The sequence below is a fragment of the Crocodylus porosus genome, unplaced genomic scaffold (assembly GCF_001723895.1).
Source record: "Crocodylus porosus isolate Cpor-Errol unplaced genomic scaffold, CroPor_comp1, whole genome shotgun sequence".
Lineage (NCBI taxonomy): Eukaryota > Metazoa > Chordata > Crocodylia > Crocodylidae > Crocodylus > Crocodylus porosus.
The window spans coordinates 41,769,373-41,784,979 of record NW_017728906.1 but is presented as its reverse complement, the minus strand read 5'-3'; the positions used below and the strand labels follow the sequence as shown (position 1 = coordinate 41,784,979).

At 41.5% G+C, this 15,607-nt stretch overlaps 2 protein-coding genes across 3 annotated transcripts in view; both read right to left on the bottom strand.

Moving 5' to 3' along the window:
- The window catches only part of FAM3B (family with sequence similarity 3 member B), a 24,318-nt gene extending 22,626 nt beyond the window's left edge, over positions 1 to 1,692 (bottom strand). For both annotated transcript variants that reach the window (XM_019528965.1, XM_019528966.1), the window contains exon 1: positions 1,601 to 1,692. In XM_019528965.1, coding sequence (XP_019384510.1) covers positions 1,601 to 1,619 — 19 coding nt within the window. In that variant the 5' untranslated portion in view covers positions 1,620 to 1,692. The remainder of the gene's footprint in view (positions 1 to 1,600) is intronic.
- A 4,855-nt stretch (positions 1,693 to 6,547) lies between these two features.
- Positions 6,548 to 15,607, bottom strand: part of BACE2 (beta-site APP-cleaving enzyme 2) — a 76,229-nt gene continuing 67,169 nt past the window's right edge. Inside the window, 1 exon segment of the mRNA XM_019528964.1 lies at positions 6,548 to 13,389. Within this exon segment, the coding sequence (XP_019384509.1) occupies positions 13,136 to 13,389 (254 nt within the window). The 3' untranslated portion in view covers positions 6,548 to 13,135.

Here is a 15,607-nt window from a genome sequence, read left to right as displayed (position 1 = left end):
CCCCTGATCATGCGAGTGGCCCTCCTCTGGACCCTCTCCATGCTGTCCGCATTCCTCTTGAAGTGTGGTGCCCAGAACTGGATGCGGTACTCCAGCTGCGGCCTGACCAGTGCTGCATAGAGGGGGAGGATCACCTCTTTGGACCTGCTTGAGATGCGTCTGTGGATGCATGCCAAGGTGTGGTTGGCCTTCCTAACTGCCTCTCCTCACTGCCGGCCCATGTTTAGCAGTTCATAGTGCGATAAGTGCTTGGGGGTGGTTTAAATTTGCTCGATTACCCAATGAACTGTGTCAAGCATGTAATGTGTCACAGGGGCCAAGGAAGCAAAGACTGAAAAGCATTTCCAAAAGGCTGGAACTTGCTCCAAAACCTCAGGCCACCTTGCCCTGCCCTGCATTTTTCTCCCATTAGCAGTGGGGATTCCCAAGGGAGACAAGCCCAAGTTCAGCAAAGTGCCTATGCTCAGGGCAGCCGGCCCCAGCAAGGGAGCCAAGTAAGGGAGCCAAGCTGGCGAAGCTGCCACTGAAGTGAGAAGTAGAGCGGAGCCTGCACTGCCCGACTGGAACGATGCCCCTTTCCCCAGCTCTGCCCCTTCTGCCTTAGGCTAGGGCCCCCCAGTGCTACCACCACACCTATCAGGCCGGACTCATGCTAGCGCCTCTGCACAGAAAATGAAGGTTGGAAGGAACCTCAGGAGGTCATCTGGTCCAACCCCCTGCCCCAAGCCCCAACCAAAAGAAGGACCTCTCACCCCAAGCCAAATTCTGACACCTCCCACTCAAAAAGAAGTGCCAGAAACTACATGGAAGAAATGCAAAACTCTACAACTCTTGGTTCAGAGATACCTGTTATGAGACCAACTAAGACATAGCAAAAAAATGATCTTGCTTTTAAATTTTTCTGCGATTTCTTAGTTGGTCTCAGAAAAGGCATCATCTTTGAGCCAAGACTTCCACAGTTTTGCATTTCTTTTGGTCTCAGACCAACACGGTTACCAAATACAACCCAGAAACGACATGGAGCAGCGACGGCAGTTTGTTACACCCTCCCAGAACCGCACTATAGCTTCTTCGGCGGTGGAACCCATAAGGATAGCACTCATAGAGGCCGGGAGCCAGACGCCCCTTCCCAGCAAAGCTCCAAGCAGGACCAACCCCAACGAGATCATCCCAGCCAGGGCTTTGTCTTTAAACCCTCCAAGGATGGTCAGTCTGCCACCTCTGCACAGCCTGTCCCACTGCCTCACCACCTTTCTAGTGAGAAAGGTTTCCCTAAAATCCAATGTAATCCTCCCTTAGCTGCAACTTGCGCCCATTGCTCTGGCATCTGCCCCCACTGAGACCTGTCCAGCTCCGTCCCCTTCGGAGCCCTCCTTCAGGTAGCTAAAAACTGCTATCAAATCCCCCTGCAGACTAAACAAGCCCAGCCCAGGGGCCGGGAAGCCGAGGGGAAGAGAGAGGGGTAGGAGGCGCCTCACCTCCCCCCGCCCGCCCGCTGGGGAGCAGCCGGGGCCAAGCCAGCCCAGCCCTTGCTGCAGGACAGAGCCTGCGACTCGCCCCCTCCCCAGAACAACGGCCATGGCAGTGCCGCGCTACTCACTGGTGGCGACCAGGCGCATGGTGCCTCCTCCGCGGCAGCAGGAAGTGTGCAGACTCCGTGCGCCCGCCGCCCGCAGCCGGAACAGCGCGGGCCCTGCGACCTGCTCCCGCGCCGCCTTCCCGCCACGCCCCGCGCCTCAGCGAACAGACACACAAGCTGATAGTTGCCCGGCCCTGCCGTAACCCACCCTGGCATCGGCCACGCACCCCCAGTAGCTCAGGAACACCGCCCAGCCCACCGGGACCCCCCCTGCTAACGGAGGAACTCCCAAACCCCGTGGGGACCGGTAACAGAGGGGCTTCCCCCAAACTCACCAGGGACCTCCTCTAGCGACCGAGGGACCCCCCAAACCCACTAGGAACCCCCTCTGGTAAACAAGGGACCCCCAAGCCCACCAGGGACCCCCACTAGCAATTGAGGGGCTCCCCCCAACCCACTCAGCACCTCATCTAGTAACTGAAGGACGCCCCCAAACCCACTAGGGACCCCCTAACCAAGGACCCTGTAAAAACTCCCTGCATTTTGGGGGTCCCTGCTGGGGGACTGAGGGACCCCCCAAAATTCAGGGACCCCATAAAACCTGTCAGGGATGCCAAACAACTCAGGAACCTCCCCAAACCCACCAGAGGTCTCCTTAGTAGCTCAGGGGTCCCCCCCAGACCCATTGGGGACCCCCCCAGTAACTGAGACCCTCCAAAACCCAGAGACCCTCCCAGTGGCTCAGGCATCCCTCCAAAACCCACCACAACCCCCAGGGACCCTCCAAACCTGCCTGGGACTCCAAATTGAGGTTCTAGGGACATATGACATATCACCCCTCCCTTAGACCTGCACAGAAAATCCTCAGACAATTGGGACCCATACTAGAAAGAGACCCTACTCTTAAAAAGATCTTCCCAGAGCCACCCATCCTAGCCTTCAAACAAGCACTGAGCCTCACTAACGTCATCACCAGAAGCAAACTTCCTCAAGCCCAGAACGCACCAACTGGATCCAGACCATGCCAAGAAATGCAAAACCTGCCAACACATCTCCACCCCCCCCACAATGACTACACCCCACAACAGAGCAATCAGCATTCCCAGATCTTACAGCCACACCTCCAGAAATGTAACATCTCTCATCCAGTGCACCAGATGGATGGAAAATATGTAGGAGAGACCAAACAACAACTGTGCACCAGAATGAATGCACGCTGGAAATCTATCAAAGACAGGAATACCCAATTACTGATGGGGGCACATTTCTCACAAGAAAACCACTCTCTCCCCCATCTTTCAGTCCTGATCCTCAAAGGACACTTAGAAAACACTTCCCAGAGATGAACCTATGAACTCCACTTCATCAACCTCCTGGATACTAAAAATCATGGACTGAATATAGATATTGGATTTAGGACACATTATATAACCTGCCTGACATCCAACTCCCCAGGTACCTCTCCACTATTCATCCCTCTTCTCTCTCTCTGTCCCCTCCCCCACCAGCCTGTCTCTCACCCATTGACTCCTCAATCTACATCTTCACTATCCGTCTTGCATGCGCACCAGCCCAGCCTCCGGCTTCTTTACTTTTCATTCCATCCAGGAAAAGCACACACCAACTGCTGAAACTTCCTTAGCCTGACGCAGCTTAATAACCCGAAAGCTTGCTTAATAACTGTTTTCCAACTATTTAAGTTGGTCTAATAAAAGATATCAGATTCACGAAAAGAGCATTGTCTGCCTATGTCCTTAGATCAACACGGCAGCAACCTACACCCCTAGAGCTGAGCTGAACTTCCAGGATTATGCAAGAATGAGCTGTATTAGTGAAAAAGGGTGTAAATGTGACCCAAAGACTATATTAGTAAATGAAAGGTTAAAAAAATCCCTACAAGGGATTTTAATTGTCAAAACAAAACCTCAAAGAAATGACTCAGCAAAAATATCTATAGATATCACAAATATTTAACAGCCAGAGAAGTTAGATTTAAAGTTAAACATTAGTTATGCTGAGAAATTGAAAAGTAAATATTCATGTGGAAGTTACCTGAAGTCCACACTTTAATGGTCTTGGTCCGACAAACTGTTTCATGTTATCAATGGCCACAAAAACCCATTCTGATAAGCCATTATTTATCTATTGACAGAGTCAACCCTATCCTGTCCTACAACCATCCACACTTGGCAAGAAACAATACACAGGTTAAGTAAGCTGCATATTAAAAGAACATTAACTCCATTCTTTTAAATGCCAAATTTTGAGGGATGAAACATTGTCAGATACAATGATTTCAAGTACCAGCAAAGATTCAGGTACATAATAGAAACATCTAACAGGGCCTGGAAGACATAAAATCAGTTATAAGCCAGTGCTCCTCAAAGTTTAGAGCAATACAGCTACACAAGTACAATGGCTGTCCAGAATTTTACCAATAAATGAAGTACTCAGCCTAACTGTAACAAATACTTCAAAGTGCTACACACTTTGCAAAACAATTGAAAACAAAATTAGGAAAGGCAAGAGAAGGCTGAGAGGTGATCTTGTGGCTACCTATAAATTCATCAGGGGATGGCAGCAGGGAATAGGAGATGCCCAATTTACTAGGGCACCTCTTGGAGTAACTAGGAACAATGACCACAAATTGACGGAGAGTGTATTTAGTTTGGACATTAGAAAAAACTTCTTTACAGTAAGGGTTGCCAGAATCTGAAATGGGCTTCCAAGGGAGGTGGTGCTCGACCCCTACCTTGGGGGTCTTCAAGGGGAGACTGAACAAGCATTTGGTTGGGGTCGTCTGATCCCAGCGCTCTTTCCTGCCCAGGGCAGGGGGTCAGACTCGACCTATTGAGGTCCCTTCCGACCCCAATATCTATGAATCTATGAAGATGTAATTGAGGTGCTGCAGTGAAAAAATGTGGGTACTTTAAACTCAATTTTCATGCTTTCAAATGCTTGGCTGTACTATAAATTTAAGCTTGGCTCAGAACATTTTGGCTTTAAATAACGTTTTTGCTCACTACAGCATTCTTGAAGAGTTTTTCATTCAGTTTTGTACACTTAGTAAGTATTTTGCTTATGAATGCTAAAATGACCTTGCTTTAAAAGTGGCAGAAGTCTGAGTGCTAAACTAAACCAGTCCAACTATGGATATGTTTGTATTAGACTGTTTTACAGAGTTGTAGGGTTAGCACTCCTATGGAAAACAGATGAGCATTTCACGGTCCATACATAATACAGTGCCTGTTTGTCTAGAAGATGAACAAGAACAGGAACGAATTCAAAATGCTTCTATTGCTCGCTATCAAAAAGTTGGAAAAATGGATGTATTAGACTTCATTAAACAGGAAAAGGCAATAATCAACTGAAATGGATAGTCTTATGCAAGCAGAAGTGCTAAAGTAGATGATGTTCAATTTTCATTTAATATCACTTGCTTAATCCACTATCTTTAGCAATACATTTCTGGAAACTGACTTCAAAAAGAGAGTACTGATTCTTCAAGATAAATCAGACTATCCTTATGGCAAGCTTGCACGTGAAAATAGATAATAATATATTACTGTTAATATAATATATAATGTAGGTAAAAAGAAAAAAAACACTTCACTTAACTATTAATAGAGCTCACTAAAAATAAAATACAAAGAAGAAACAAGAATATAAAGGGAAGTTTATGCAAGAGTGCCACCTTTTGGGAGACAACAAGCAGGACATGTTAAAGATTTCTTTATCTCTTAGGTTAAGAAAGGAAATATCAAAACAAGATGCACTAAAAAACAAGAATCTAAGCCAAGTTTGTGTTCCCTTTCATGTTTAGCCAGATCATTATGAATTTTTAAAAATAACCAAATGTTAGTATTGTAATCATGGATTCCATCCTTCCAAACAAAAAGTTTTGTCTGGTTGGTTGAAGTGTGCCATGACTGAAGTTTTCTCTGCTAGCAACTTATTTTGTTTGAGAGCTGAAGCAAAAAGGGGTCAACTTTACTGAATAAGTGAAAAATCATTTTTCACTAAAAGGATTCATAATTACATCTAGGTAGAACTATGATTTCAGGAATGTTGGGGTGCTCCCATCCTGTGGGCAGATCATGCTGTGGCATCATCTGCTGGTGACATTTTTGAGTGCCTGAAGCAGGTCTGACACCGTTACCTCTCCACCCTCCTACCATTCCCTGGACCAGCCCACCACTACCACTGTCCTCAGCTGACCAGAGGCAGGTGAGCCCTGGAGCTGCTCCTGCCCTACTCCAGTTGGGGGCTGTAGCAAGTGGCTGCTTGGGGTGCTGGGCTCAGTCAGAGATAGCAGCAGGTGGAGGCCCCACTTGCAGTGTCTGCTTCCTGTCTAGACCCCTGGGTGGTCCCCACTGGCCAGAAGCAGGTGCTGGAAGGAGGAGGAATGTCCACCAATGCCTTGGTCCCCAGTGCAGCCTAATACCCAATGCAGTCATTTCCCACAGCTGGAGCTCCAGGCTCATGGGAGAAACCTTAAGGAGGGAACAGGGATTAGGGACCTGCTCTTTGTCACTGAACACAGCATCCTGTGCAGCTGATCCTAATGGCCCCCTGGTGGAGCAGCATGAATAGCCTGGAGTTTCCCCCATCCCTGTCAGCCAGAGAGTAGTGGTCAGCCTCCCCTTCCTCTGTTTTGGTCCTCCTGCATATCCCCTACCAGCCTGGAGATCCAGTTATGCCTTGGGCACCCAGGCACCTGCAGCTCTGGGGAACTGGGGCCAACGACAGTTAAGCCTCACTATTGAAGGGTGCAACTGTACTACTGCAGCCCCCTGGATCCGCCCCTGTCGATACATTTACAAATTTTAAACTTCAAACCAGTTACAGATTCGTTCTCCACTCACTTCTGAGTTTAAAGCCTCATTGTATTAAGTAGCAGTCAGGTGAACAACAGAGCATTAGTACTTACAAAATGTAACTCCATAGAACTGAACAAGACACACTGAACAGGCTAGAGGAATTATTTATTTTAAAGCAGAAACTTTAATTTTTACAAAGTGCACATCTGAAAACAGTGGGGCATTAAGTACAAAAATACCAACTTTTAGAAAATCCAGTAATGATGCTTAGCAGTAATTTGGACAAATATTGTATAGCAGCTGAAGACTAGCTTTTAAAAAGCAACTAAGCCTCTTCATACCTATCTCAATATTTTGACCCCATTTTCCTTTAATTAGGATCAGTGACCCATTAAAATAAAATTAGGCTCGCATGTGGAGAAATTTCTCCAGTGAATTGAATTGTTTCCTTAAGTGAAGTTTCCATCAGGTGCATCATGTGGCACCAAATAAAATATTAACAGATTTTGAGAAGTCCACATTACAGGTTTTTAGACAGCAAGGGAATTTAAAACACGATTTGCTCATCTAGGTTTTCTTCTATAGATAAATCCTGTTTCAGAACTCAAATTTTTGGGATATAAAATGCACATTTCACTGGCTAGTAACACTCTTCAGAGGATGCATTAAAATAATACATACCTTGCTGACAAGAAATTGAAATAAAGTCAAACGCAAGCTTGACAATTCGACTCACTCACTTCCCATGATTTTTTTGGCAAGGGGTAAAGGATTATACTATCCATCATTGCAGGCTCAGTCATTTTACGCTTCCCTAAAATAATTACGTAATCCCCTGCTGACTGCATAGATATCACCCTACTTTGCATAGGTTCTATAAATTAAACCAAGTGATATTCAGGGCCTCTTCTAGGTATCAAACTAGGCCAACTTGTACACCCTGCCTGCCTTAGCTTTTTTAGGACTGATTCAACTCATTAAAATCCATGGGAGTCTTTTAATTATTCTTAATGAAAGATGGCTTAGGCACTTTGCCAAGCTGCACTGACTCCCCTCTTTCTTTCCTGCCCATTCCTGTGTAATCCAAATGGGTCAAGTCATTCAATCTGGAAAGCTGAGGACTTCAGAGTTGGAAAGAAGGGATCATGGGTGGTGGGATGCCCAGTTTTGTTGGTGTGGCAGCAGTATGGCCAAAATACATGGGGTCTTTTACACCAGAATGCCAGAAGCAATCAGATGCTTAAAGGCTGGTTCTGCCATTACTGACCAACTCCCCTGGCAGCTTCCTGAAGTCTGGGTTCTTTTTAAAATTATCTCCTGTTCTCCTCCCTCCCCTGTACATTTCCTAGACGGCATGAAAAGTATATATGTAGATATTTTGACATTAACATTAAACAGTTTAAGTTATCCTTACTGATCAGGCATACATTGATGGTTTTGTCAGTTTCTTATGGTTTTATTCCAAAGGAAAGGAGTCAGTTGTGTCAGTGTTCTTTATTCCCCGCCCCCCAAACAGGTAAGCTGGAGTCAGTTTTTATAAGAAAGCAATCACTGTCTCGTACCAGATTGAACATTTAGTTGAAGGTTATATTCCTTTAGAAAGCAAGATTTTTTTTTATATTTTGACCTTTGGTTGGCTGAAAAATTCCTATCCGTAGCGGGGTTTTGCTTAGGTAAGAGTAGAAAGAGTTTCTTTGAAACTATTTAAAACTCAACATCCAACCAAGCTAAACTGACTGCGAGTATTTAGTGAAAAGAAAAAAAAAATTAAACACCAAATATTTTTGTGAAACTAACAAAGGCAATTGTTTTAAAATGTTAAATAACTTAGTTTTGTATACCTGCAAACAAGGCACTGGTAATGTAACAACATATATGATTCAGGAAAAAAAAATATTCAGTGGTTAACTGTAAAATCCATTTAGAAATTATTTGGCCAGTTATTGCTAACAGAATGGATACAAAATACTCACACTAAGCTTAACTGATACCTTAGGGTAGTCTTGTTTTAAAAAATACACCAAGTGAATTCTCATGAGAAGTGAGAGACTGAAGTAAGATATTATATATCCACAGGTGAGTTTTATTGCCCCTCAGCCTTGATTTGGATCTTTGTTAGGAAAGATTACAGTTCCATTTTCATGTTAATTTGCATAACTAATTAGTTCCAAATAAGCCTCAACTTTCTTCTCAGTTGGTGCAATTTGTGACAGTGGCTTCTTCAATACAAACAACTCTCATCCAGAATCTTGACTAAAACCATCGTTAATTTTAGAGGGTTTAAATGATGAGCCATTAAAGAAGAATAAGGCTTTAGAACTTTAAAAACCTGGCCTAAGTTTGAACTAGGTATCTAAAAATAAGAGATTCCAAATGGCTTAACAGCATTTTCAGTGTTTCCTAACCACTGCAATTCTTAGTTCTGGTCAAGGGAGTGGAGGCAAGTCATTTCCAATGCTTTTATCCATCAGGGAGTCAAGCCGTAACATAACCTAGATCTACAGGAATATGTATTAGTCAACAATTAACACATTTTTTTGATAATTTGTATCATTTTAAAAAGGACCATTTCACAAGTTATATTCTTGGAAGAGTTTATAAAATACAGCAATAAGTAACATCTTACTTGCAATTTTTTTTATTTATTTGCACTCAGTGCCACAAATTACCTTGCTAGGTTTCTTCCCGCTGAAGGCAGAACTGAAAAACTAATCTTAGAATCTTTAGAAATGTCAAGAATCACTTTAATGATTTCTCTCACTTCTCTAAAATTTAAAATGTCCGTCTCCCTGGATTACCAGGGAAAAATAGATCCCATTCAACAAAGCTACTACTACCCTGTTTTGATGATTGCTTCCCGAAACTTCCATACATAAAAGTAACTGTCAACAACCAAATTAGATAAATCTTTTAATCATCAGTCCCAAGAAAGACTTCATTTGACATGAGAAACAGCCCTTGTTGTTCTTCCCAATGACTGGCTTTCAGCTAATAAAGGTTAAGCTATTGTTAAAAGGTTAGCATTTCCTCAATTTGAAAAAAAGTCAGAAGTAAGAACATCTCTATGTAGTTTGTGATTTACTATTAAATGCTAGTACAAAACCAAAGCCAAGAATATTATATTCCTTTGATACATAATATTCATTGAGTATTTTCAATATAAATGCGATGGGTGCAATATAGGCTGCTTTATGTTAAAGCTGAACTAAACTTTATTTACAGCACTTGAAACAAATGCTTACTAAGTCATTTAATCTATTTTTGTCAAAGCCTGAGTTGTACAAGGTATCTGAGGTAACATTTCTGAAACTGAACTCTGACAGTAGATGGACCAGTGGGACAGAACTGTTGTATCCCTTGCTTTAGCTCAAATTCAGGCATAATTTGAATTCAATCACACATAGCATTCATTATGAATCAGCTATTATTAAAGAAGCTCCATGCAATTAAAGATAATTTTCCCCACACTTGTCTGGTAAATAGCATGGTATACAAAGGCACTGCTCCCAAAATTAAGAGTATATGGGCATTGGGATGTATTGTCTAGTAACCCATCACTTGGGATATATTATATTACTAGCAACAAATTATCTTGGAAGTCAAAGCCTACCATCTTTACCCTGAACTTTGTATGTGAAGGCATGATTTAATCAAAGAATATCCCTGAAGTTAGTTAACACAAGCAGAGAATCCCTTAGATCACTTCATTTTAAAAAATCAGAAAATAAATCTTCTTTACTAAGCCACAGTTGGTAAAATTGTAGTCTACCATTGAGCTTCATCTTTCATAGAAAAATGCTCAAGTGCATTATTTTTCTAAATGTGCTGCAGGCTAAAAATGAACCCTCAAGGGTTAGCATTGCTCTTCTTGTTGCCAGAGCAACAAAGCAATACTCACCTGAATATCTGCCACTGCAAGTATCAATTTACAGTCTGATATGAAGTTTGTGCTGCTAGCAGATGTCACTAACAACATCTTTACTATAAGCCAAATTTTAGTGGCAAGGGATGCCATGAAAATCTCACACTGCAGGACTATTTCATTTCTGTTACCAGATAATTGCTCATATAATTCAAGCATTTCTATTAAAATGTCTTGACCAATGACATTCAAAAACGAAAGGGTGAACTCAAGGCCTTTTATAGAGCGTTAAAAGGCTTCACTGAACTACTCTGGAGAGATCAAGCTTGTCATTACAAAGCATACCTGGAACATTATCCAATAATCTGACTGCTAAATTCCTTCCTTAATAAGAAAAAAGCTGAAGTAAAAAGTATTTTAATAGTACACAATTTTTGCTCTTCAAAAGTAATAATGGTGGTACTTTCTCTCCTGTGCTGTTGATCCAGGCTGTGGAACAATGGGTAAAAAAATTATTCGGACTTCAAGGAAAATGCGACAAGATTATTTAAGATATTTCCTAAAGAAAAAAGGAACATGACTTTTGATATTACTAGCTATGAGCTGAGGCAAACCCAGGAGTACTATATGGAGCTGGATTGCAGAATTAGCAGCACCGTTCTTTCCAAAATAAAATTTATTGCTTTGATTCAAGCTCAGTGGAACCTTCTCTTACATTTTAACGCACTGCTCATCCATTTTAGTGCTATGAGCCGTCACTTAAAGAGGCGTGGACCTGATTTTCAAAAGCTCTTAATGCTGGCTGATATTAATAGTGGCTGGTACCTGGCATCTCTAAGAATCAGATCTTATTGGATCTTTGTACAAAGAAAAACTTTTAAAAAGTTCAACTGAAATTAGATTATAGAACAGAAATACCATGATATATATGAAGGAAACTTAATCACTTGGTTCACCTGAGGAAACACAAGAGTTACAGCTTTCTTAGCATGATTTTAGTTATGTGAATCTTAGGACTGATGAAGGAAAAAAAAGAATCTTTTTTAGTCTACAAGAATTAAGAAGGAAAGTTGCATTGTTTTCTAAATGATAAACAACTGCATCTATTAATAGAAGCCTAATTATATGAAGGTTTTATAATTTAAGATGCACAGATTCTTGCATTCCTTAAATTCAATTTTTCATAAAGGTCAGTGAAAAATAAAAAGCAGACAACAACTCAGAAATCCCTTCCTCCTAATATTTCCAGCTCCCAGTATCAAGAAAATCACTTCCAGATGACAGAAACTCCAACCCTTTTACTTAAATCCAACAAAAATGCAAAAAGAAAAAAAAAAAAGGAAAAAAAGAGGCCCTTTTAGCTTTGTGATTTTTAAAAAAGTAAATAAAATTGGATTTCTGAGCCTAGTTCCTGCACCACCTTTCTTAGCTGTAAGAAAAGTCTTTTTAGGCTTTAAAGAAAGTACCAACATTTCTTGTCTCTGTTAAATTTAAGTTTTATACCTGTTCGACTGAGATATGTACCTAGTCTATCATGCCTCCCCCTCCCCCAAAAAATCTAAATCCACACACACACACACACATTTATTTAGGGCTACGAAACCAATATACTTTCAGTTTGTTATACAGGTTTCCCACTGCTGTGTATAATGCTTTTCCACCAAGATGGACATATTACAAAAACTAAACTAAAAAGTCTTCAATTGCTATTCAAGTTAAACAGCCAGTCAGTGTCACCAAAGCTTCCAGAGTTTATTCAAAAGAGAAATACTTTTTATATTGAACTTTCAGACTGCTGGGCTCAGCAAACATGGTTTCGTTTTCTCTTTAGAGATTTGCTTTACATTTTATTGTTTTTCCTTGTAATCACTAGAGATGCCAAGAGAGATGTAAAGAGCAACATCTGCCCTTAACAATTATCTGCTCTGTGCCATTCACATATAGTGAACCCTCTTCTACTCTAAACAGCAATGTGCCCAAATTGAGACGGAGATGACATGGGCGGAAAACTGAGAGGATTTTTTTTTTTTTAACGTGATTATGTGAAAAGCTATTTTATAAACCTCTCAGAAGGATTAAGCAAAATGCTATTTTGGAAACAAGGGGTTGCATTTTGTGGTACAGGATTTGTGTCTGTTCTAAAACAGCTAAAAAGTAGCTCTTAGTGCCACCCACTTACCGATAGTAAGTGCCCTTTTAATTTTATCGAGGTAGTCTTGTTTTACACTAAGGCAGAACAACAGTTTGGCTTCCCTGTCTTTCCCCTCTCAAACTATTCTGGAAGGGCAGCTAATTAACAAAGACCTACTCAAATGACACCAGGAGCCTCACTGTGAAAAAAGTCAGTTTCCTCTTCACATAAATTGCTTTTGTTAGCTGCACAACACTGATCTTTCCACCTCCCCTATTCTGTAAGCACTGTTTTAAAATGAACCAAACATTATTTCTTTAATGTGATTAATAAGAAAACTCATTAAAACTTGCCCTTCCCCCCAACATTCAAGTCTTGATTAACATTAGGTATATCTGATGGTTCCTTTTCTTTTGGGAATGAGGAATGAGCTTTTTGTCCGGATAATGGAAGAACACCATGTCAACATTTAAAAAGGGTACGACTGGGAGCTGAAAGGCTCAGTTGCATTATGATAGAACCAATCCAGCAAGACAACACTTGAAAGGTGGGTTTAGTGTTTTGGTTTGGAATTGGGCGTTAGAAATTAAAGCTTAAAAAATTATGATGCAGTATATATAGAAAACTGTGATTTGTGACCAACAAAAAGGAACAAGGTATTAATTTCCTCTCCTAGGCTGGACACTTCATTCTTTATTGTGTTGATGGAGTCTAAGGCTTCCCAAGCCATGATCAAAAGGTCCTCATTTCCAGCGATGATGCACCAAGGACGACTCATCATTGACTACATCGTTGTTAGTGTAGCAATGCTTACACCGAGATGGGACCAGCAGCAAGATGATCAGAACAAGGAGGATGATGCCACACATGCTCATGAGAACATAGGAGGCAATCCACAACAGTGGTTCATGGAAGGTTCCTGTGGAAATACAGTTGCTTGCTATATCTGCTGTTGAGAAAGGTCCTTCTATCTCAGATACTGGAGAGCCACCTATTTCTGAGAAATTACAAGAAAAGTAATGTTAGATATACCATCAATACTTAAGAATAATGAGGAAAGATTTCTTAAGTGGTCTCTACCTCCACCATATCTGAGCATATCATTCTGCAGTATGTTCATCTGCACAACAGTCTGGGGAGGAAACGAAGCACTTGCATCCCAATTTCACAAACAGAAAACTAAGGCACAGAAAGATGAAGAACCAGACCCATAAAGAAACGGACTAGAATAATGCTCAGAATGGCTATCTTTAACTTTATTTACCTGCCTCCAGGGGTGGAATTCATATTAGGCTCCTGATTTCCCTACACAGTGAATGGGGACAGCTGGATACTTAAGAATGGGATTCATAACAGCCATCATGCTGAGGAGGGAGATAACCAAGCCAACTAGCAGAAAATGCTGAAGAGACAGGCTGGAATGCTCAGCCAGGAAGTGGGAAACTTGCATGTCTCAGACTGAGGAGCTAGAACCAGCATTTCCCACCTCCTGGGAGTCTTAAAGGGCTCTCTGCACAATTTTGGACAAAAAGATATGCTGCATTTATATTTCACAGAATAGGAGGACCTTGCAGAGAGATTTAAAGCAGATATTATTTCAAAAAGCATTGGCCATCAGAGTTAAGTCAGGGGAAGTGGTCCTATGTGTAAGGGGCAGAAAAACATCTTCATGAGATGCAGATGAGGGAAGCTCAGGAAGAGGTCACTGCTGGCATTCTGGCTAAATGGATGAACTGGGGGATAGTGACACGAGACATGAGGATAGTGTGGAAGAGAAAGTTAGCTATGAAGGACCAGAATTACAAAGAAGAGTTTTAATCCAGTGTGGTAGGAAGTGTTCTCCATTCCCAGTGATTTGAAAAACAGGAATAATGGGATTTGCATTACAAACAAGGAAGCCTGCCTGGACTGCTTCCTTCTGACACCCACACATTATGTAATCTGTGATGTATTGCCATTTCATTACATACAAACTCATTTGTTTAAAAAAATATGTGCCTGAACTCTCTCAACCATGGAAAACAGCAGAGAATTTCTCTGATTTATGGCTAGGGCTATTCATTTCAGAGGCAGAATAGGCAGGTTCAACACAGCAAATTATACAATACATTTCATATCTGTAGCACTGTAGCTTGGGAAGGCTGAATATTTTCTAGTTTGCTTAGGGCAACTAAGAGCAGGGACTTAGTACTGCCTCTGCATTTTAAAGACTCATCCTTAAGTAGTCCACCTCTGTAGTCAAATATAGATGCCTGTGGCATCTATACATAGGGTTTTTATGCAGGGCTTCTGCTTTTGATCACCATTTCTATTTAAAATTTTACACAGCCTTGCCAAATCAAAAAGACAGTGCCTGAGACAAAAGTATTCTTATATTTAGATAATTCAAGGTAGAAAACTGCAGGCATGATTAAGGAGAGGACCTATCCAAAGGGGGTATTTCTGTTGGTTTCTCTATAGAAGTACAAAGACTGCCTGAAAGATAGCGCTGTGTACATGTGTGTACAAGATACAGGGTCCGAGGGTTATTTGCTCTTTTTGAAGTTTCCTCCCATTGCCTGCTTTGTACCCTGGAAATGAAATTTTATTTGCTTTTAACTTCCTAAGCACAGTTAAAACACAAGCAGATGCATGTTCAAGCAGTTTAGTATGCAGTAAATCCCCTCGTGGCATTGCAAAGTTGGTCCCTTTCAGGCTAGGGTTATCTTCTAAAGTGTACTAGCTTTCATAAGTCACCTGCCACTATTTTTCAGAAATGCAACTTGTGAATTTTTAAATTTAGTGCTGCCTGACAAATACATAAAATAAACAGTTTAACAGATATAGCCACTTAAAGAGAATCTCTCTTTAAAATATATAATTTATGAAGTGAACAATCAATTTGGTCCAACTTATTTGGATTTAAAAATAGAAAGTTTTTTTTTTGGGGGGGTGGGGAATCTCACCATTAACACCCGATAAATCATATACAAAGCTTAATTTTATATTCTTATCATTCAATACAAATTTTTTTTTAAAGGCAGGATTTAACAACATGCAGAAATACTGTTAATGAGAAGTGCACTGTTAATACTGCATTATGTGAACATCTATTCCTGATCTTTTTCAGGCTCTGGGGCCCGGGAGCATGGCCCCCTCCCCTTGCGGGGTCTGCTCCCTACTGGGGTCTCTGGCACGCCAGCTGGAGGAGCTCCAGGCCACAGTCCAGAGACTGC